Raw genomic sequence first — 25,334 nt, forward strand, 5'->3', positions numbered from 1 at the left:
TTGTTCTAATAAAACCCCATGTCATTCCAAGCATGTGTGTTAATTTTTACCTCTCTATCTACATTATTCCGTCGTTTATCAAGTTTTCAAATTTATACTGACTTTTTGATCACCCAGTATGTCGCAAACAGCGACAATAATTGCTTAAAACATGATGTAACATACAATAAATAAGGTAGTATGGAAGTATCCATAGTAAATTATATCTAAAAAAAACGAATAGTGAAAAATGTAATAATGTGCTACTGTGTGTGTATAACCATGTTGTTTTCTGCATGTTTTAGATTAAAAAAAACACTGAGGTTGGTGAAATTATATCGCCGAAACTAGTTTGAGAGAATAAAGAAATAAACGAATAACAAGGTGTTTTGCAGCAAGGCGGACTCAGATTCTGATATTACTGTGAAATCTCACGATCCGCAACAGCGTTCATGAGTTTGCTCTTCAGTTTTCAGCATGGATCGAAACTGAAGACGTGTGGCCGGGAAATATTCTATGGAGTTGACGAGGCACATTTTCGCACCACAGGATGCTGTGAATTCAGAGAGCTGCCGAATTTGGGACACTGTTAAACCATGTATAGTCCGCTATGACCCCTTACACTTGCCGTAAGTGACTGTGTGATGAGGATTCACAACCACCTTGGTACGCCGTCCGTTCTTCCATGACGGTAAATTCTTTGACCAGTGACAAAAATTCACGAAAATTCAGGCAAAAAAGAACGGGTCTGCCTTAAATCTGTTGGCATGTGAAAAGTGGACAGCTTATTTCGTATCACATAACGATGAAGAAATTCATTCGCAATTATTGAAATTGGGAGAATATTATTTTGCACATCCAAACCATAATGCAGATGTCGAAAGGGTGTCCTCTTCCATAAAAGCACAAGGGGGACAAAGCAGCGCAATAAAAGTACCGACCGAAGCGAAAATGATGTCGCGTAATTCATAATAAGCTTGCCATAAACATTTTTATTGGCTCAGGTCCAGCAACAGTATGTTATTTAATTACAGAAATGTAAGCATGGTTTCGAACGCACTAAATCAGTCTTCATCAGAATAAAAAATTACATAGCATTACCTAGAAAGTATACTGACATTGCTTGAAATGCAATATACTTCATAGGATTACATCCATAAACTGTACAAACAGATTGTACTTACATGTAATCACTTACATGTGTGAAAAACGTATGAGCAACAATGCTCTCGTCAAATAGAAAATGTCACAATAATAACATTTTTAATTATTACTTTTTATTCTTGTGACATTTTCTGTTTGACGAGAGCTCAGGCGTTTTTCACACACGGTGTGATTACATGTAAGTAGAATCTGATGGTACAATTTATGGAAGTAATCCTATTAGTAATATTGCATTTCAAGCCATGTCATTATGCCTTCTAGGTAATCCGACATAATTTTTTATTCTGATGAAGACAGCCTTAGTGCAGTCGAAACCATGGTCAATTTGCCGGCCGGAGTGGCCGAGCTGTTCTAGGCACTACAGTATGGAACCGCGCGACTGCTACGGTCGCAGGTTCGAATCCTGCCTGGGGCATCGATGTGTGTGATGTCCTTAGGTTAGTTAGGTTTAAGTAGTTCTTAGTTCTAGGGGACTGATGACCACGGCAGTTAAGTCCCATAGTGCTCAGAGCCATTTGAACTTTGAACCATGGTCGATTTGACAATGATTTAGTCCAACCGAGGTGGCTATACAAACATTCCTTTAATTAAATAACGTACGGTTGCTGGATCTGACCCAATAAAAATGTTTACGGCAAGCTTATTATGAATTACGCAACATCATCTTCGCTTCGCTCGGCACTTTTATTGGGCTCCTTTGCACCCGTTGGGCTTTTATGGAAGGACACTTAGAAGATGCAACAAGTCCACTAAAGAGACAGCTTACACTACACTCGTTCGTCCTCTGTTAGAATATTGCTGCGCGGTGTGGGATCCTTACCAGGTGGGATTGACGGAGGACATCGAGAGGGTGCAAAGAAGGGCAGCTCGTTTTGTATTATCGCGTTATAGGGGAGAGAGTGTGGCAGATATGATACACGAGTTGGGATGGAAGTCATTACAGCATAGACGTTTTTCGTCGCGGCGAGACCTTTTTACGAAATTTCACTCACCAACTTTCTCTTCCGAATGCGAAAATATTTTGTTGAGCCCAACCTACATAGGTAGGAATGATCATCAAAATAAAATAAGAGAAATCAGAGCTCGAACAGAAAGGTTCAGGTGTTCGTTTTTCCCGCTCGCTGTTCGGGAGTGGAATAGTAGAGAGATAGTATGATTGTGGTTCGATGAACCCTCTGCCAAGCACTTAAATGTGAATTGCACAGTAGTCATGTAGATGTAGATGTAGAACACCCTTTCGACATCTGCACTATCGCCTGGATCTGCAAAATAATATTATCCCAATTTCAATAATTCCGAATGAAATTCTTCATTATTGTATAATACGAGATAAGCTATCAACTACACTTTAGTTTTTATTCTTGTGACATTTTCTGTTTGACGAGAGTGCTTTTGCTCAGACATTTTTCACACATGGTGTGAATACATGTAAGTACACTCCGTTTGTGCAATTTATGAAAGCAATCGTATTAAGTGCATTGCATTTCAGGCCATGTCATTATGCTTTCAAGGTAATCCTACGTAGTTTTTTTATTCTGATGAAGACAGCCTTAGTGCAGTCGAAACCACGGCCAATTTGACAGTAGTTTAGCGCAAACGAGGTGCCTATACATACATCCTGTAATCTTGCCATAATTTCACGAAATGGTCTCCAAGGAAAATAACGTTCGCCCATAAAGTGGCTTCCAATCAGAACTGTTCATAATTAACTACACATTAATTTTAGTACTTTATAAAATTAGTTGAAATGAACACAGTTTCCGCCACAGAAGAGCAGATAAATGCTTATTTTGTTTAATGAATAACTTCTACTTTCTTTTGACATAAGATTACCTTCAAATGGCTCTGAGCACTATAGGACTTAACATCTGTTGGTCATCAGCCCCCTATAACTTAGAACTAATTAAACCTAACTAACCTAAGGACATCACACACATCCATGCCCGAAGCAGGATTCGAACCTGCGACCGTAGCAGTCGCGCGGTTCCGGACTGAGAGCCTGAACCGCTAGACCACCGCGGCCGGCTAAGATTACCTAATGAAGAAGACTGTATGCTTGGTAGTTATCATAACTGCCACATTATAAGGCTGTTTAGTGATTCTTTTTATGCAGGGTTATTCACGAAGATATGAAAATATTGTAATACTTTATTCTACTAATAAAACTAAAGAAAAAAGTTCATATAAACATAGGTCCGCAAATTTTTAGTTACGGTGTTACGGGTAATCAACGATTTCACCTGAAATTTAGCAAATTCGCTAATATGAAGTTATCGCAAAACTGTGCGAGGTTAAAGTAAAGCACGATTTCCATTTGTTATTGATCTGGATGTTCTGGAAAACTACTGCAGATACATGTCTGGGACATGTTTTATTAGAGTCACCAGATGAATAACAACAAAAGAAATGGAAACCGTTCTTTTGTTTAACCTAGTACAGTTTTGCGATGGCTTCATATTAGCGAAGTTGCTAAATTTCAGACAAAATTTTTTATTACCCTCTTAGCAACAAATAATCCTGAGTTAATAACGAGCATCAAAACCGTTACAGGGATTAGTGAACACAGAGTTGTCGTAGAGACATTGAATATTGTAATCCCCATATCTTCGAAAAGTAAGCGAAAAATATACCTGTTCAAAAAAGAAGATAAATATTCACTTGAGAGACTATCTCCACTCATTCCAAATTAACAATATAAGTATAGACCAGATATGGCTTAAATTCAAAGAAATAGTATCGGCAGGAATTGAGATATTTATATCAAATAAATTAACAAACAACGGAGCCTATCCTACTTGGTATAAAAAACGGGTAAGAACACTCTTGCAGAAACAACGAAACAAACATGCCAATTTCAAACAGACGCAAAATCCTCAAGACTGGCGATCTTTTACAGAAGCTCGAAATTTAGAGCGGACTTCAATGCGAGAAGCCTACAACAGTTTCCACAACGAAACTTTGTCTCAAAACCTGGCAGAAAATCCAAAGAGATTCTGGTCGTATGTGAAGTGTGTTAGCGGCAAGAAACAATCAATGCCTTCTCTGCGCGATAGCAATGGAGATACTATGGAAGACAGTGCTGCCAAAGCAGAGTTACTAAACACAGCCTTCCGAAATGCCTTCACAAAAGAAGACGAAGTAAATATTCCAGAAATCGAATTGAGAACAGCTGCCAACGTGAGTAACGTAGAAGTAAGTATCATCGGAGTAGTGAAGCAACTTAAATCACTTAATAAAAGCAAGACATCTGGTACAGACTGTATACCAATTAGGTTCCTTTAGGAGTATGCTGATACATTAGCTGCACACTTATCATATACAACCGTTCGCTCGACGAAACATCCGTACCCAAAGACTGGAAAGTTGCACAGCTCACACCAATATTCAAGAAAGGTAAATCGATTTACAGCAGGATTTTAGAACATATATTGTGTTCGAACATTATGGATTACCTCAAAGGAAACAGTCTATTGACACACAGTCAACATGGGTTTAGAAAATATCGTTCCTGTGAAACACAACTAGCTCTTTTTTCACATGAAGTGTTGAGTGCTATTGACAAGGGATCTCAGATCGATTCCGTGTTCCTGGATTTCCGGAAGGCTTTTGACACTGTACCACACAAACGGCTCGTAGTGAAATTGCATGCTTATGGAATATCGTCTCAGTTATGTGACTGGATTTGTGATTTCCTGTCAGAGAGGTCACAGTTCGTGGTAACTGACGGAAAGTCGTCGAGTAAAACAGAAGTGATTTCTGGCGTTCCCCAAGGTAGTGTTACAGGCCCTTTGCTGTTCCTTATTTATATAAACGATTTGGGAGACAATTTGAGCAGCCTTCTTCGGTTGTTTGCAGATGACGTTTATCGACTAATAAAATCATCAGAAGATCAAAAAGAAACTGCAAAACGATTTAGAAAAAAATATCTGAATGGTGCGAAAAGTGGCAGTTGACCCTACATAACGAAAAGTGTGAGGTTACCCACATGAGTGATAAAAGAAACTCGATAAATTTCGGTTACACGATAAACCAGTAAAATCTAAAAGCCGTGAATTCAACTAAATACCTAGGTATTACAATTACGAACAAAATTGGAAGGAAGACATAGAAAACGTTGTGGTTCAAATGGCTCTGAGCACTATGGGACTCAACATCTGAGGTCATCAGTCCCCTAGAACTTAGAACTACTTAAACCTAACTAACCTAAGGACATCACACACGTCCATGCCCGAGGCAGGATTCGAACCTGCGACCGTAGCGGTCGCGCGGTTCCAGACGGAAGCGCGTAGAAACGTTGTGGGGAAGGCTAACCAAAGACCGCGTTTTATTGGCAGGGCAGTTAGAAAATGTAACAGACCTACTAAGGAGACTGCCTACACTACGCTTGTCCGTCCTCTTTTAGAATACTGTTGCACGGTGTGGGATCCTTACCAGATAGGACTGACGGAGTACATCGAAAAAGTTCAAAGAAAGGCAGCACGTTTTGTATTATCGAGAAATATGTGAGAGAGTGTCACAGAAATGATACAGGATTTGGGCTGGAAATCATTAAAAGAAAGGCGTTTTTCGTTGCGACTGAATCTTCTCACGAAATTCTAGTCACTAACTTTCTCGTCCGAATGCGAAAATATTTTGTTGACACCAACCTACATAGGGAGTAACGACCACCACTATAAAATAAGGGAAATCAGAGCCCGTACAGAAAGATATAGGTGTTCATTCTTTCCGCGCGCTGTACAAGATTGGAATAATAGAGAATTGTGAAGGTGGTTCGATGAACCCTCTGCCAGGTATTTAAATGTGATTTGCAGAGTATCCATGTAGATGCAGATGTAGATGTAGAACTCCGTAACATTTACGAACTTTTTTGTCTAGTTTTACTACAAGAATAACATACGAAAATATTTGCATATATTCGTGAATCATTCTGTATAAGCTCTTTAACGACTCAATAATTCAAGATCACTCTTAATCGCATTAACTATTGTTATAATACCGCCATGTACATTGTAATACAAGACGACACCACTTTCTGTGTGTCACAGATTGTTTTACTTTATATTATGACATAATGTTATACAGTTTTACGAATTTTACTAGTTGACTACGGAACATTTGTTATTTTAAATTTAACACTATAATTGTAACTCGTTTTAAATGGAATGGTTCCGTTTTCTGTTATTTACTGTCACTTAAATTTCTGTTAAACCAAGGCGACTAGTAATTTTGTATAAAAAAATGCATTAAATACTGTTGATCACCGCTGGGGGTGTTGTCGTCTATTCACGTGATCTCAGCACGCTGTTTAAGCCCATACGAAGGGTTAGTCTCGCACAGTTTCCTGCCGTTATGTAGACAGGAGTGACACCACCAGCAGTAGACCAATGGGTAACATATTTTAAATTTACGTAATTTTAGCTGTTGTATAATAGAGCCTTTGTGACAGATATCTATAATTTCACAGAAGATGACCCCTACGTCGGGTTGAAACCGGTAGGCGGTATTATATCAATAATAAATGCGATTAAGAATGTTCTTGAATTATTGATTAATCATACTAATCGCTGCTTCTCTCCACAACCATGTTGTCCAAAAATCTCTTTAACGGCTGTCTCGCAAAAAATGACTGCAGTTCATTATTGATAACAGACTGAAAACATGCAAATGTCTGTAGGTAAGTTTAACGCCGAGTTCGGTCTTTTAAGGTTTTTGGGTCTGGCGACACTACGGAAGAAGCGACGAAAGGACAGAGAATCCGCCGCGATGCAACGTACTCACCAGACCCCGGCAGCGTGCCGTTTGGCGCCTCCATCGCCGTCACCGCAGCCCAGCCGCAATGCAGGACGCACCCATTCCGTCGGCCTTTAGGAGTCAGTGACCCCCGCTAGCGAATCGCTACACTCCTTCCTGCGCCCGGCACACACGCCCACCTGGCGCCTCGCCTAGCCACCGACTGCCCTGCACAGAGGCGCAACAGGTGTCCGCGGAGAAGCGGTTCTTCCCCTCCGCCACGTGACCCACTCCCGGTACCCCCACCACTCGACCAGAGCATGCGCGGCCAACTGAACTAGCTCTCAACTGCTCCAGCTAGCATTTCTATGCAGTAATCATCCCCGAATCTACAACGCTTCCGAATCGGGGCAAAAACTTGATAGTGGCACCCCACCCCCCTCCCCGCCCTCGCCCCTCGAGCGTTTGAGACAGGACGTCAAAAACTTTAAAAGAAATCGATTTCTCCAAAATATATTCATTTTGTAGCGGATATTTTACTGAAGAGTTTGATATGCAAAACGTATATAAAAAAAAACTAAACTCCTCCCGCACAGACCATGAAGGACCAAAGGTACCGACCGATCGCCGTGTCGTCCTCAGTACACAAGCTGCGGATATGGTCAGCACACCACCCTCCCAGTCATTATCAGTTTAAGTGACCGGAGCCGCTACTTCTCAGTCAAGTATCTCCTCAGTTTGTCTGACAAGGGCTGAGTGCACCCCGCTCGCCAACAGCGCTCGGCAGACCGCATGGTCACCCATCCAAGCGCTAGCCCAGCCCGACAGCGCTTAACTTCGGTGATCTGACGGGAACCGGTGTTACCACAGCGGAAAGGCTGTTGGCTGCAAAAATTATATGTTCTAGGAAACGTAAGACATATTTAGTCGTAAGGGTGACAAAGGCCAATAAGCGGTGACACGCCTCTTTACATAGCATTCCTCTATCGCACTTCATTGTATTTCGCTGTGTGGAATTCAAACTTGCGTATTTTGTAATGGAAGCCATCAAACCTATATTTAAGACAGAGGAAATTAAAATATCCACTAGTCCCAAAGGTCAAAATTTAATAATGAGTGTGGTGTTGCTCACGCTGCTAAATACAGCATTTTCGGGCAACAACAAAGTCATTAGAGCACAGTTAATAAAGTCATTTCATGCAATAATGAATAAACTAGGCACTCATCTTTTCGTGTTTCCCACGCTGGTCTCGTAAAATCATGGCACAATCGTCGAAAATCTAGGTGGAGATGATTCCGAGTTCGGATGCAATGAGGCCCAGGTTTTATTCTGCTATACTCAAAAGTTTTATAGTGTGTTTCACAAACCACTCTTGAACATTAAACTTTTGAAAGTTAGCACAATGGTGATATAAAAAAAATAATCAGCACTCCGAATTTAAGTTACACTTCCATTTTATTGCTTTTGTTGCAATATCACGTAACACACAGAACGTCACTTCACAATACAAAACATACTTGAAGACATCTTCCTCACTGTTAAAGTTCACATTTTATAAGTTGACTACAATGTGTGTCTTTCCAACATGACGTCCAAGACTTTACCTTTTCAAGGACCGACTCTCTAACAACCAACAATCGCTTACGCGCCCAAAAATCGGAGTTACAAGTACGTCAAAGATCATAGTGGCAAAAGAAAGAACACACGTAAGAATAATATCATTGCAATAAAACATATCGCTGTATCAAAGTACCTCTACATTAATGAAATCAAATCTGAATGTTGCCTCAGAAATATGTCAACTACTTTACAGAAACACAGAAGAATATTGTTGGTATCGAGAGGTTCAGGTGAGCTGCCGTAATGGTTACGTAATTCAAGTACCATTACACCCTCCTGTTCCCAATTGGGCAGTGTCACAACCTACCCTGCTTTAAAAAAACTCACAATTAATACTGGGTGGGATTATTTGTGATCAGGAGAATAAGTACTCGTCAGAAAATTTTCACTCTTTATTGCCTATTAGCTAGTAACTTTCTGTTTACCAAGACAAAATTAAATATATTGTTGTTGCTGTTGTGGTCTTCAGTCCTGAGACTGGTTTGATGCAGCTCTCCATGCTACTCTATCCTGCGCAAGCTTCTTCATCTCCCAGTACCTACTGCAACCTACATCCTTCTGAATCTGCTTAATATATTCATCTCTTGGTCTCCCTCTACGATTTTTACTCTACACACTGCCCTCCAATGCTAAATTGGTGATTCCTTGATGCCTCAGAACATGTCCTACCAACCGATCCCTTCTTCTAGTCAAGTTGTGCCACAAATTCCTCTTCCTCCTCATTAGTTACGTGATCTACCCATCTAATCTTCGCCGTTCTTCTGTAGCACCACTTTTCCATTATCCTCGTTTTGGTTTTGTTGATGTTCATCTTATATCCTCCTTTCAAGACACTGGCCGTTCCGCTCAGCTGCTCTTCCAGGTCCTTTGCCGTCTCTGACAGAATTACAATGTCGAGGGCAAACCTCAAACTTTTTATTTCTTCTCCATGGATTTTAATTCCTACTGGAAATTTTTCTTTTGTTTCCTTTACTGGTTGCTCAATGTACAGATTGAATAACATTGGGGGATAGGCTACTACCCTGTCTCATTCCTTTCTCAGCCACTGCTTCCCTTTCATGCCCCTCGACTCTTATAACTGCCATCTCGTTTCTGTAAAAGTTGTAAATAGCCTTTCGCTCCCTGTATTTGAGCCCTGCCACCTTCAGAATCTGAAAGAGACTATTCCAGTCAACACTGTCAAAAGGTTTCTCTAAGTCTATAAATTCCAGAAAGGTACCTTTGACTTTCCTTAATCTATCTTTTAAGATAAGTCGTAGGGTTAGTATTGCCTCACGTCTTCCAACATTTCTACAGAATCCGAAATGATCTTCCCCGAGGCCGGCGCGTACCAGTTTTTCCATTCGTCTGTAAAGAATTCCTGTTAGTGTTTTGCAGCCATGACTAATTATGCTGACAGTTCGGTAATTTTCACATCTGTCAACACCTGCTTTTTTTGGGATTGGAATTACTATATTCTTTTTGAAGTCTGAGGGTATTTCGCCTGTCTCATACATCTTGCTGGCCAGATGGTAGAGTTTTGTCAGGACTGGCTCTCCCAAAGCCGGCAGTAGTTCCAATGGAATGTTGTCTACTCCCAGGATGTCAAAAACTGAAAAAAATCGATTTAAAAAAAAAATGTCCATCTTGTAGCGGACATCTTTTTTAAGAGTTTGATATGCAAAACGTTTATGCTCGAAGAAATGTAAGTCATGTTATTTGGTCTTAAGTGTGCCAAAGTGTAGTGTCACACCTCATTACACAGCATTCTTCTATCTCACGTCACTGTATTTCACTGTGTGGAATTCAAACTTTTATATTTTGTAATGGAAGCCATCAAACCTTTATCTAGAACAGTGGAATTAAAATGTCCTGTGGTGTCTCTCATGACATCCTAGCCCTCTTAAAAAAAGTCACAGTTAATATTGGAGTGGATTATTTGTGACCGGGAAAATAAGTACTGTTCAGAAAATTTTCAGTCTTTATTGCCTATTAGGTAATAACTTTCTCTTTACTAAGATATAAAATTAAGTGTAGGAAGCATAAAACCAGTAAAGCTAAGAGACAAGCAAGGCAGTTTTTTCAGTTCTTAGGTCCCAGCCTTTTTTTTTTCTCTCTCTACTCTTGCTACAGATGTCGTGCTTTCCTTTCTGCGAAAGACTCTGTTACCTCATCAAAGTTGGTCAAAAGTCATGCTGCATGAAAAATTAAAATTTCGTTTTCTAATACTTAAAAAGCTATTAATACGAATAGTGCCCAAGCTTGGTATCGTTTCTCGATTTCATTATGTCTGTTTTGTCAGTGTCTACTAGATGAAATAGGCTTTTATAATGTTGCAGCAGTTGTAACACACGCCACATAAGCGAGGCTGTCTTGGCACAAATGATCATTTTTATGCACCTCATTTACACAAATAACACGACAGAATGTAATTCACTAAGTAATTGCTTCAGATGCATTTTAGGCCTACTACATGCAAAAAGTTTTATGCGAGGAAATAGTTTCACATTTCATTCGTACACTCCAGTTTCTCAAGCATGGGATCAAAAAGTAGTAGGGCGAAAGGTTTAAGTAAATTTGGAATCGTCATATTCTTCCACATAATTTGTGTGACGTCCCTGTTTCTACCCCTTCCTCTTTCTAACAAACAGTATTGTCATCACTAATTGTATGGCCATCCCTGCCATTGTCAAAACTTATTCTCTGTTTAATTTCAATAACACTGCCAGAATCACCTGTTCAGTTATCCAGCGTCTATTCTGTTAGACATTATTGTGTGTTCGTACAATGCGTTTTCCAAGGTATACCGAGAATATGTAAGTCAAGCGACTGGTAACCGGGGACTGCACAAATAGTCCTTAGCAGTGTATCGATCTATCGGGAATTTCATTCTCTGACACACCGAGAAGATAATATGTAATCTTGCTTACCTGTTATTCCTCTTAGTCGTTTATTTGCACTCTGGTAGCCTGAATCTATGGGCTTCACACCCAATGAACCACATAAACGAACCGCGATTGGGATCCCCTCGTTCGGGTTTATTCGGCTCAGCTCGTGCAACCCCGTCCCCTTTTGTCTGCGGGAAAGTTTTCTATTTCTAAATGCGACGGGGATTCCCCTGGCAGAGACGACATATACACTACCCAGACATTCAAAAATCAACTTATGGTTCATTCAGAAATCCGCTTAGAATGTGCTCAAAAACCGGCACTTAATCGAGTTTAGGGGGACACCCATGAAATCTCAGATTTTTTTACCGATTATTGTCCATCTTCACAGAATCTCTCACGTTTCAGCAAACCATGACCGAAAGCCCATTCAATAGCTGAATCACTATCGCTGCAAACCTCGAACAAATTTACCGTACGAAATTCGGTCAAATCAGGGAAAATTCTAGTCATTACGAGTTAGTTGAACGAACGCACAGAACAAACACCGAACTAACACTTAACTACACTGTTATTTGCCTTTAGTGTAAATTGAATGAGGCGATTTTATCTGAGTGCTTTGATGTGCTACAATTCAGCTTGAATGATGTTTGCAAACAACATTATCGTTGTCCGGTCTAAAAAATGAGAAAAAAATTTGTCATTAAAAATTTTTTTCTCTCGATATATTAAAAAGTTTTTATCAGCGGTAACTAACTGATCGAAAACTGAGAAAAAATATTTTCGAAAATTTTGCCCCCCTAAACTTCGATAGACCAAAGAATAGGAGAATTTGGCGCCCCTGGAAATTGCACAGACACCGCAGTGGTCGTAGTAATGTAAGCTATTAAGTATTGAATTGAATACACAGCCTATGTATTCGTGTAACTGAAATCTAGCGGGTTACTTTTAGTGTTCACGTGGATGGTTTCACACTTTTCAACTGCTACTTCTCGCAGCACACAGATATCTTATCTGAATCATTTTGCTACTGCCTTTGACCATCAGATAACATTCGCAAGACGGTAAATGACAGCATCATCCGCAAACAATGTAAGAGGGCTGCTCAGTTCTGTCGTAAATCGTCCATTCACGTCATAAAAAGCAAAAGGAAATATCACACTTCCTCGGGGAACACCAGTTATTATTTCTGTTTTGCTCCGCGACTTTTCATCAACTACTATATAACTGTCTTTGAATGAGTTTGACTATTGCTGCGAATGAACTCCCCATTAGATTTGTAAGTAGGCTGTTTAGGTTATATATATATATATATATATATATATATATATATATATATATATCAGTAGTTAGTGCCTTCCGTAGTTTGAATCTTTTATTCAGCTGGCAGTATTGGCGCTCGCTGTATTGCAGTAGTTCGAGTAACGAAGATTTTTGTGAGGTAAGTGATTCATGAAAAGTATAGGTTATTGTTAGTCAGGGCCATTCTTTTGTAGGGATTTTTGAAAGTCAGATTGCGTTGCGCTAAAAATATTGTGTGTCAGTTTAAGCACAGTCATTTATAATTTTTCTAAGAGGACGTTTCAGATTTCTTTAACAGTGTACATCTATTGCATGAATGTAAACAACGTACTGTTAACGAGTAGACCTCGGATTTTAGGTAAAAACCTTTTTTTTTTCCTCATTAAGTAAGGGCAATAAAAGTTGTACATATACGAATTACGCCAATTTATGATTGAAAACGTTGGCTTTATAGCACCTAAAAATACCTAATTTCAGGTTAGTACCTGATTGTACCTAAATTTTACAAATCCATCATCATCATCATCATCATCATCATCATCATCATCTTCGTTTGCCCTCTATCCAATATCTGGTCCGGTTGGGGTATCAATGGTACTTTTCCACTTTACTCGGTCTTTCCACCATCCTTCTTCCACAATTTGGTTCTGTAGCAGGTTATCCCTCCTTAAACTCAACTTCATTGCATCAATCCAGCTTTTTCTCGGTATTCTTCTTCGCCTCTTGCCCTCAATCTTGGTATTCTTCCCTATCCCACCCTCTTCACATACCCATACCATTTTAATCTATTCTTATCAATTTTTTTCAATCAACTTCTCCACTCAAATTTCCTTTCTAAAATGTTCATTCTTCACTCTGTCTCTCCTCCTCTTCCCTAGCATACTTCTTTGAAACTTCATTTCACTCGATTGTATCCTACTCTCCTCTCTCCTAGTAATGGTTCAAAATCCAGTCGAATAAAATTTGTGTGACTAAATCTACTCTTCTGGTCTTCCCGGCTACTTAGGAGACAGTAATTGAATGATAACTGGTTTGTTTGCATGCCTGGACGCCAACCGTGAGTGAAGACTACGACAGCACAGTCCAGGCTGTTGCAGCCCGCCCTGCCACCCAGAGCTTTGTCGCTCGCTGTAAACCGTCAAATGGGCCGCCAGGTCACGTAGGAGCCTTGTTATCTGACTCCAGCGCCTTCCTGCACTGTAAAGAACAGCGTGTTTAAGGGGACGTTGTATGTCCTATGCCGCCAGTGTTAAATTATCGAATTTTGTGACCCATCATCTTGTAAACGTTTTAAGACACCAACTTACAATTTAACATAAATATTCAATGCACCTTTCTATTTACGCTGAACAAGAATTATCACTAAAATTGTATTGTGGGGCATTTATCGTTTTTTTTTTCAAACACTCAATTTTTTGATAGAATTTTGTAAACAAATGCACATAAAAACAAAACAACTCATGATATTTTAATTATTATAGTTCCGTATGTGTGGAATCTCACACTTGGAATAAAGTGAAAATTTCATGTCTCTACCATCAGTACTTTTTTAGAAAACGGGTCATTTATGGCAGAAAGTGTAGTTCAGAAATATTGAAGTTTAAAATTTTTTTATTACAAATTCTTGTACCGACTTACATTTCTGCGTCTCTTAACCACTAGAATTGCCCCAGCCCACAGTCTGTGTCTTCTTCAGTGTGACAACAGCCCAGTACCTACCTCCTCCTTTTCTTTCTCGCTTCTTTTGTCATCTTCTGAGCAGCTAACTCTGCTTCACGTACACGAAGCTCATCCAGTTTCTGCAGTCCTTTAGCTGCCTTCTGTCCAATTCTTACCCCTAACTTGCTTTCATAGTTCACACCATTAAAAATTATTACAACATCAGACAATGCTAACTTTAGAGTCATAAGGCCAACAAATACATATTTAGGCACACGGCACCACACAACATTATTGAAGGACTCATTCACATTCTGGGTCTTCCCATGCAAACACTTCTTTAGTAGCTCAGGATTTTTTCAAATCTCTGTAAATAGGTTTGATTGCCCTATTACTGCCAGAGGAAGACAATGTTTGTGTGTAAGTTCATGCATGATGCCAAAAAATTCAGTTTGCCTGTATTTGCACCAACTGTTCGGTGAAAGTGGACACAAAGCATGACATGGTTTTTCATCGGTTGATATTCGATTAAAGAAAGTGCTCCACACAGCTCCTTTCATCTTCTCTCAATTGTCACAGTTATCTCTAATGGCCTACTCTTAGTCATTTTCTTTACGTATAAAAAGCTATACAAGTTAGCTTATTACAAAAATAGCCGATAATCACACTACTTTCAACGGAAAGTAGTATCAGAAACAAAGGACTGATTTGTGTATTCGTAATGCCAAATTCTGAGACATAGCAGTAGGCGCAAAACAAAGCAATTCACAGCCTTCTAGAAAATGGTTCAAATGGCTCTGAGCACTATGGGACTTAACATCTGTGGTCATCAGTCCCCTAGAACTTAGAACTACTTAAACCTAACTAACCTAAGGACATCACACACATCCATGCCCGAGGCAGGACCGTAGCGAAATATAGGGTTTCGCAGGGATAGGATGAAGGGTAGAGCTAAAATGTAACGTCCACTGCTCAGAGTGCCGTCAATGCGAACAAGAGGTGACCGAGACGTGTAGCCAATGGCACCCCATACCATCACGCCAGGTGATACGCCAGTATGGCGATGACGAATACACGCTTCCAATGTGCGTTCACCGCGATGTCGCCAAACACGGATGTGACCATCATGAAGGTGTACACAGAAACTCGATTCATCCGAAAAATAGACGTTTTGCCATTCGTGCGTCGTTGAGTACACCATCGCAGACGCTCCTGTCTGTGATGCAGCATCAAGGGTAACCGCAGCCATGGTCTCCGAGCTGATGGTCCGTGCTGCTGCAAACGTCGTCGAACTGTTCGTGCAGATGGTTGTTGTCTTTCAAACGTCCCCATCTGTTGACTCAGGGATCGAGACGTGACTGCACGATCCGTTACAACCATGTGGATAAGATGCCTGTCATCTCGACTGCTAGTGATACGAGGCCGTTGGGAACAAGCACGGCGTTCCGTATTACCCTCCTGAACCCACCGATTCCATATTCTGCTAACAGTCATCGGATCTCGACCAACGTGAGCAGCAATGTCGCGATACGATAAACCGCAATCGCGATAGGCTACAATCCGACCTTTATCAAAGTAGGGAACGTGATGGTACGCATTTCTCCTCCTTACACGAGGCATCACAACAACGTTTCACCAGGCAACGCCGGTCAACTGCTGTTTGTGTACGAGAAATCGGTTGGAAACTGTCCTCATCTCAGTACGTTGTAGGTTTCGTCACCGGCGCCAACCTTGTGTGAATGCTCTGAAAACCTAATCATTTGCATATCACAGCATCTTCTTTGTGTAGGCTAAATTTCGTGTCTGTAGCACGTCATCTTCGTGGTGTAGCAATTTTACGGCCAGTAGTGTATTTCTCATTTCTTTTTGTTTTTAGGTTCGTTGAGAACGGATGTCACATTTAAGTCAGCATGTTGCAGGGATTAAACGTCAGGCAAATTTTAAAAAAGGAATCAATCTTGAAACAAACGTTAATGACTAAACCAAAATCAAAAAACAAAAACCAATTTCATCTTGACCTGCTTCGAGACATGCAGTTGAAAATAGTCAGTTCAAAAGTGTTCTAGAGAAATACCGTCACCGAAGTATTCCATCAGAAGCCACACTGATAGAAACTATTTAGATTCTTTATATGAGATTACATTGAGCAGGGTAAGGGAAGATATAGGCGATTCATACACTTAGGTCTCTGTCGATGAGACGATTGACAGACAAGACCGATATGTGGCTAATTTGATTGTTGCAAAGTTAGATCCTGATACTCACTCTGTACCTTATGTGATCTGCAGCAAAGAGCTAAAAAAGACTAACCAAGAAACAGTTGCTCACTTTATGAATAGAGCCCACAAATTACTTTTCCCCAGCAGTATAGATGAAAATAAAGTACTTGTAATCTAGACTGATGCAGCTGTTGTTAAACTGTTGAAAGTATTTCAGCCAGCCTTGCCCCATATCACATGTTTTGCCCATGCCATGAATCGTGTAACTGAGACAATTCGTCTCGAATTTCCACATGTAAATGAACTAGTTTCAACCAACAAATAGGTTGTTATTAAAGCGCCTACAAGAATCCAGTTATTTCGAGAGGAAATTCTCAGCGTACCACTTTAACCATAACCCACACATACTCTCTTTGGAACGTGGCTAGAGGTCGTGGAATGTTATAGCGAGCGTTTGCAAGACATTAAGAACATTTCTCTTAAACTGTGGCAGTAGGCAATAAGCATTACTTCAGCTAAAGATCTTCTAAAGAACCGAACAATTTCCAACGACATTGCGTACAGAAAATCTCATCCGTTTTTGGTCCGTATTATTAAAGCTCTAGAGTTGAAGATTAGATGGGTAGATCACATGACTAATGAAGAGGTATTGAATAGAATTGGGGAGAAGAGGAGCTTGTGGTACAACTTGACTAGAAGAAGGGATCGGTTGATAGGACGTGTTCTGAGACATCGAGGGATCACCAATTTAGTACTGGAGGGCAGCGTGGAGGGTAAAAATTGTAAAGGGAGACCAAGAGATGAATACACTAAGCAGCTTCAGAAGGGTGTAGGTTGCAGTAGGTACTGGGAGATAAGAAGCTTGCACAGGATATAGTAGCATGGAGAGCTGCATCTAACCAGTCTCAGGGCTGAAGACCACAACAACAACAACAACAACATAGAGCTGTTCAGAGAAACAATTCTACAAGAAAATGCGATTGCTAGAGAAGAGGTGACAGAAGAAATCAGCGCGCACCCATCATCTGTTGGTATGAAATTTACGGAGAAACTAAAGACAGAGCTGGAAAAAAAAAACAGGACCGACCATCCTCTCCACAGTGGCTGCTGACATCTTACCAGATAAACCAACAGAATATGAGAGTGCGGTACCATTGCGCATATTACCATCATTTAAATATGCTCCGGTGATGTCTGTTGACGTGGAACGCTCATTCTCGACATATAAGATGCTGTTAACAGACAAGAGATGCAGTTTCTCAACGGAAAAACTGGAGAAAGTGTTATTTATTTACTGTGACTGTAATTCAGGAAATGGACAATAATATAATTTGGATTTTTGTCAATCTATTTACCTTCGTAGACAGTAAAATGTCAGATTTTGCCCACCTATTTTCAGATTTTTATAACCTATTTTTGTAAACGATTGAACCTATTTTAGATACCTAATTTAAGATTTTTAGAACCTAAAATTCCGAGGTCTAGTAATCAGACAGGATGCTTACGTCTCTAGACGTATCAAGGGTCCCATATCACACCAAGTCCACACGCCCTACACCATCACAGAGACACTACCAGCCTGTGCAGTCCCCTGCTGACATGCAGGGTCCATGGATTGGTGAGGCTGTCTCCATATCAGCACACGTCGATCAGCTCGATACAATTTGAAACGAGACTCGTCCGACCAGGCAACATGTTTCCAGTCATCAACAGTCCAATGTCGGTGTTAACGGGTCCAGGTGAGGCACAAAGCTTTGTGTCGTGCAGCCATCAAGGGTACACGAGTTGGCCTTAAGCACCGAAAGCCCATATCGATGATGTTTTGTCGAATGGTTCGCACCCTGACACTTGTTGATGGCCCAGCACTGAAATCTGAACCAGTTTTCGGAAGGCTTGTATTTCTGCCACGATGAACGATTCTCTTCCGTCGTCGTTGATCCTGTTCTTGCAGTATGTCTTACCGGTTTCGTGACATTCACGGTACACACGTGAAATGGTCGTACGGGAAAAATTCCACTTCGTCGATACCTCGGATATGCTGTGTCCCATCACTCGTGCACCGACTATAACACCACGTTCAAACTCACTTAAATCTTGATGAACAGCCACTGTAGCAGCAGTAACCGGTCTAACAACTACACCACACACTTATTGTCTTGTATAGGCGTTGCCGACCGCAGCGTCGTATTCTGTCTGTTTACATACCTCTGCATTTAATTACGCTTGCCTAAACCAGTTTCTTTGGCGCTTCAGTATATATTGATCAGGTTTTCTTCCAGTATCCACCAGAGCATGAGGATGCATATACGAGAAAAAAAGGTTCGTCGTTACACATTTCGTTACTGAGTTGGGGGGCCGGCCGCTATGGCCGAGCGGTTCTAGGCGGTACAGTCTGGAAGCGCGCGACCGCTATGGTCGCAGGTTCGAATCCCGCCTGGAGCATGGACGTGTGTGATGTCCTTAGGTTGGTTAGGTTTATGTAGCTCTAAGTTCTAGGGGACTGATGATCTCATAAGTTAAGTCCCATAGTGCTCAGAGCCATTTGAACCATTTGGAGTTGGGGGGCGCCACATTGAATACTCATTCTAAAGTAGTGAAGCCATAGATTCGGTTTACAATATTAGATTGGTCTCAACTGTGTTTGAAACTGCAATACTCTGATGTTTCATTAACCTCACCAAGCGCATAGAAAGTGATTGATAAACTATGAGCATTTAATATGATGGCATTTCTATATAACTGTGTGATAAAGACATGGATCAATAAAATGACTACTCCGGCATTAGCCCTAGAACCTGCGAAACGCTTTTATACGAGGTTGCTTCGGAACGCACGATTTTGTTAATTGTACGTAAGATTCTTTCAGAACACATTTATAGAAGTATTCATCCTCGTAATCTCATTTCATACCTCTCTCTCCACGCGAATATAGTTTAGTGGAAATCTAATAAATTATCGGTAGAATTAAAGTTTTATCGTTGGCCATCTGTCATTCTTTTGTCGAAATGGCGCGTTGGCAGCCATTGCGTGAAATATAATTAATCACATGATTTTCGGGCTTCACCCTCAAGATAACAGGACAAAATGCTTTAAATAAGTTTTGCTGTCAAGAAGAGCAAATATTCTTGCAGGAAAGCTTTCACTGAATTTACACGACGAGCGCAAAGATAATAAATAATTATATGAGCCTTAGGCCTGCTTATAAATAAATCGCTGACTCGTGAAAATCTTGTTTTCACTGCGGTAATGATTATTCAAATCATAATCAACAGTGTAAAAGGTCAGTGTTTAACAAAGAATTTACGTAACATTGATAATAATAGCGCATCTACGTAGATAGTTATATTGTTTGTCTCTGTGCAACAATATTTATTTATCGGGCATTAATTACTGCAGTTTTAAACAAACCACACGTATTTTTGAGTTCTTCGCCAACTTACGAGTCCCTAACCTGTCGCGGGTATGCGCCTGGGCAAAGGGGACCTACAAGTTAACATAGAATCAGAACCAAAAGTCGTTCCTGCCGAATCAGATGACTGACAGGTGAAAGCTAGGCTAAAAGGGTACTGAATAATCCGTTATCCCGCCAGAATTCGATCGCACGACCTCTCGATTTCCTGTGAAGAAGCCTTTTTTACCACGCGACATTATCGTGTACATTCACTGAAATATTTCAGGCGGCTTCGTGAAGTTCAAAAGTGCCTAACCGTATTTGTTATGTATTTCTTCGAATCTTTACAGTAACTTAATCACATATGAGGGTGGCAGCTATTTGCCACACGTCAGCTATAATGATTTTTAATATATTGAACCGAATGTGATTTAATATGTTGTTACAAAACTGAGGAAACCTATTTACAGCGTTTGAAGAACGTATCCTGTGTCACAAGATTGGACCGATCATGAACAAACAACACTTAAAAGAAATAAGGTGAGCATGTCATGCCGATTTTTGTAAATTATCGATATGCACATCAGAAAGAGAGAGAGAGAGTTACGTTACTGTTAATTTTTAGTCTTGTGAGTCTTTGCCTCAGCACATATTTAGTTCAAGTGTGGTAGGTGGGGACGTATTCACTAGTGCTGTGTTGATTTGTTAGATAAAGAACGATTTAGTGTAAAGAACAGTAAGGATGAAGAAGATGGATATATTGAAAGCCAAAAAGAATATGAAGTGTAAATAATGTTATTTTTTGAAGAGAAGACGTTTGAGGTAAGACTGCAACAATGGGCAGTTAGTTTGTCGGAATGGTTGTTGTCAGCTGGTTAACTTTGTTCACTTGCTCAGAGCAGAGAGAAAGACCACCCCGCTTCGCTGAACCATACATTTACATATCAACTGATTAAACTGTTTAGTTTTTATAGAAAAAGTCTGTGTTAACATTGTACCCCTTTTCAAATCTTTGTTCACTTCGTTAAGTGTAGTACTGTGCAGACAAATGTTATGTATGAAGATCACGCAAAACTTTACTAGTCTTTTTTGAATGCATACTTCATTCTAAACTCATTGTCTTGGAATATCATTTCATAGGAATAGTTACTCTCCTTACCCCATTTCAAAATGGTTCAAATGGCTCTGAGCACCATGGCACTTAACGTCTGTGGTCATCAGTGCCCTAGAACTTAGAACTACTTAACCTAACTAATTTAAGGACATCACACACATCCATGCCCGAGGCAGGATTCGAACCTGCGACCCTGGCAGTCGCGCGGTTCCGGACTGAGCGCCTAGAACCGCGGCCGGTCTCATCCAACTGTTTAAAGAAGGTTAATCGCTAAGCATTGCCACATTGCACCACGTGCTACACGACTGCTTGAATATTGTTTCGAAATTGTATTTAACAAACAGAAATCTAGCGTAGCCGTTCTCTGCTTGCTGTTACGCTTTCGATAAATCTGCAACCGTGTTGTCACGACGCGAGGTAAGTGGAAATTTTGATTAGGGCCAGATAATTGTTTTACTTCATTTGCACATTTAATATAAAGAGAACTTGTATTCAGACCAGTTGCAGTCCAAATTAGGTTCCGTTCAGTCTAAGGTTAGCATACGAGTTGGATTACAGTTTGTGAGTACATACTTTTTGTAGAACATAGACATTTGTATAACTGGGAGGTAGAATTGTGCTAAATATCGTACAGAAACACTAGTGGGGAGCTTACAGAGAGAGTACAAAGGTAAGTGATGATAAGATTGAACAGTGTTGTGCTGGGAAACGAGATGGCGAATGACGTTAAGTCAAATGCCGTAGCGTTAAAATGAGAAGTTTCAACAACCAGCAGTGTGAGGTGAATCAGGCAATACTATAGTACAGATTCCTAGGCGCTGCTCCATTAGGGGAGGTAAGGACACGCAATCGCTAATTACTTTGGGCACACAGGTGTTTAAGCAGCGATTCTTCTTTCACTCCAGTCGTGAATGGAACGGGGAGAAACCCTAATAACTATAATCTGAAGTACCCTCAGTTAGTTAGTTAGTTGGTTGGTTGCGTGTCCATTGATCAATCGGACGGTACAGTAGCCGTTGTGATAAGGAACGTGTCAAGTGCACAAGAAATGCACATATGAAACAAGATTTTTTAAATATATATCAATAGAGAGTTAAACATTAATATTTCTATTATTTACCCCATTCCCTTAAATGGCACAAAATGCATATTCTGTATATATAGATCTATTTATTCCTTTTCAAGAATTCATCTATGGTATAGAAGGAGTTGTCAAAGAGAGATGATTTCAATTTATTTTTGAAGGTATTAATGATGTCTTTCAAACATTTTATTTCAATTGGTAATTTGGCGAAAATTTTTATAGCAGCATATTTTACCCCTTTCTGTGCCAGTCTTGGTTGAGTAAAGGATAATGTAAGTCTTTCTTTTTTCTGGTATTGTAATCATGAATGTCACTGTTGCTTTTAAACTGGTCCATGTAGTTGAGAATAAATTTCATTAGTGAGTAAATTTACTGTGAGGCTGTTGTAAGAATTCACAGTCTTTTAAAATGATGCCTACAAGACGTGCGATAATGAACCTCACACATTATTCTAACCACTTTCTTTTGAGCAGTGAATACTTTTCGTTTAAATGTTGAGTTACCCCAAAATATTCCGTTTGACATCAGAGAGCGAAAGCATGAAAAGTGTGTTACGTTTCTAATTTCTATATCCTCAAAATTGGCACATTCTCATTGCAAAGTTGCTGAACACAGTCACTTTAGAAGATCGAAAGTTTGAATTTTCCAATTAAGATCGAAAGTATGAATTTTCCAAAGATTCTCATATACAGGATGGTCCATTGATAGTGACCAGACCAAAGTAAGCGTCAAACGAAAAAACTACAAAGAATGAAACTCGTCTAGGTTGAAGGGGGAAACCAGATGGCGCTGTGGTTGGCCCGCTAGTTGGCGCTGCCATAGGTTGTTGTTGTTGTTGTTGTTGTTTTTTGGGGAAGGAGACCAGATTAGAGAAGGACGGGGAAGGAAGTCGGCCGTGCCCTTTCAAAGGAACCATCCCGGCATTTGCCTGGAGCGATTTAGGGAAATCTCGGAAAACCTACATCAGGATGGCCGGACGCGAGTTTGAACCATCGTCCTCCCGAATGCGAGTCCAGTGTCTAACCACTGCGCCACCTCGCTCGGTGCTGCCATAGGTCAAACGGATATCATCCGCGGATTTTTAAAATAGGAACCCCCATTTTTTATTACATATTCGTGTAGTACGTAAAAAATATGAATGTTTTAGTTGGACCATTTTTTTCGCTTTGTGATAGATGGCGCTGTAATAGTCAAGAACGTATAAGGAGAGCTTCTGTAAAGTTTGGAAGGTAGGAGACGAGATACTGGCAGAAGTAAACCTGTGAGTACCGGGCGTGAGTCGTGCTTCGGTAGCTCAGTTGGTAGAGCACTTGCCCGAGAACGGCAAAGGTCATGAGTTCGTGTCTCGGTCGGGCACACAGTTTTAATCTACCAGGAAGTTTCTTATAAGTACGTGGTTATCACTTAATATTCCGCCTGTGCGGACGGTATTTGCTTCGTTATACATTACCTGTGTTAAAATGGACCGTTTACCAATTGCGGAAAAGGTCGATATCTTGTTGATGTATGGCTATTGTGATCAAAATGCCCCACGGGCGTCTGATATGTATGCTGCTCGGTATCCTGGACGATATCATCCGAGTGTCCGGACCGTTCGCCAGATAGTTACGTTATGTAAGGAAACAGGAAGTGTTCAGCCACATGTGAAACGTCAACCACGACCTGCAACAAATGATGATGCCCAAGTAGGTGTTTCAGCTGCTGTCGCGGTTAATCCGCACATCAGTAGCAGACAAATTGCGCGAGAATCATCTCAAAAATGTCGTTGTTGAGAATGCTACATCAACATCGATTGCACCTGTACCATATTTATAAGTACCAGGAATTGCATGGCGACGACTTTGAACGTCGTGTACAGTTCTGCCACTGGGCACAAGAGAAAGTACGGGACGATGACAGATTTTTTGCACGCGTTCTATTTAGCGACGAAGCGTCATTCACCAACAGCGGTAACGTAATCCGGCATAACATGCACTATTGGGCAACGGAAAATCCACGATGGCTGCGACAAGTGGAACATCAGCGACCATGGCGGGTTAATGTATGGTTCGGCATTATGGGAGGAAGGATAATTGGCCCTCATTTTGACGATGTCAACCTAAATTGTGCAATGTATGCTGATTTCCTACGTAATGTTCTACCGATGTTACCACAAGATGTTTCACTGCATGACAGAATGGCGATGTACTTCCAACACGATGGATGTCCGGCACATAGCTCGCGTGCGGTTGAAGCGGTATTGAATAGCATATATCATGACAGGTGGATTGGTCGTCGAAGCACCATACCGTGGCCCGCACGTTCACCGGATCTCACGTCCCCAGATTTCTTTCTGTGGCGAAAGTTGAAGGATATTTGCTATCGTGATCCACCGACAACGCCTGACAACATGCGTCAGCTCATTGTGAATGCATGTGCGAACATTACGGAAGGCGAACTACTCGCTGTTGAGAGGAATGTCGTTACACGTATTGCCAAATGCATTGACGTTGACGGACATCATTTTGAGCATTTATTGCATTAATGTGGTATTTACAGGTAATCACGATGTATCAGCATTCTTTCTGAGAAATGATAAGTTTACAAAGGTACATGTATGACATTGGAACAACCGAAATAAAACGTTCAAACGTACATACGTCATGTATTTTAATTTAAAAAAACCTACGTGGTACCAACTGTTCGTCTAAAATTGTGTGCCATATGTTTGTGACTATTACAGCGCCATCTGTCACAAAGCGAAAAAAGTGGTCCAACTAAAACATCTGACGAAATAAGTACGAAATGAAAAAATTAGAAAGAACAAAACTTGTCTAGCTTGAAGGGGTAAACCAGATGTCGGTATGGTTGGCCCGCTAAATTACGCTGCCATACATTAAACGGATATCAACAGCATTTTTTTAAATTGTTTGTTGCAGGTCGTGGTTGACGTTTCACATGTGGCTCAACACTTCCTGTTTCCTTATCTAACGTAACTATCCGGCGAACGGTCCGGACACTTGGATGATGTCGTCCAGGATACCGAGCAGCATACATAGCACACGCCCGTTGGGAATTTTGATCACAACAGTCATACATCAACACGATATCGACCTTTTCCGCAATTGGTAAACGGTCCATTTTTATGTATCACGAAGAAAATGCCGTCCGCACTGGCGGAATGTGACGTGATACCACGTACTTGTACGTTTGTGACTATTACAG

General features: G+C 40.6%; 1 protein-coding gene and 1 pseudogene across 2 annotated transcripts in view; both read right to left on the bottom strand.

The window, feature by feature from the left end:
* LOC126295251 (sodium/potassium/calcium exchanger 3) overlaps nt 1-25,334 on the bottom strand; it is a 564,758-nt gene that overhangs the window by 196,533 nt on the left and 342,891 nt on the right. Inside the window, exon 1 of one of the 2 annotated variants that reach the window (XM_049987651.1) lies at nt 6,922-7,115. The exons of the other annotated variant lie outside the window; for it this stretch is intronic. Within the exon in view, the coding sequence (XP_049843608.1) occupies nt 6,922-6,955 (34 nt within the window). The 5' untranslated portion in view covers nt 6,956-7,115. Of the gene's footprint in view, nt 1-6,921; nt 7,116-25,334 lie in introns of those variants that run through there. 2 annotated transcript variants of the gene reach the window in all.
* Nucleotides 7,642-7,759, bottom strand: LOC126295557 (5S ribosomal RNA; annotated as a pseudogene).

The sequence above is a fragment of the Schistocerca gregaria genome, chromosome 11 (assembly GCF_023897955.1).
Source record: "Schistocerca gregaria isolate iqSchGreg1 chromosome 11, iqSchGreg1.2, whole genome shotgun sequence".
Lineage (NCBI taxonomy): Eukaryota > Metazoa > Arthropoda > Insecta > Orthoptera > Acrididae > Schistocerca > Schistocerca gregaria.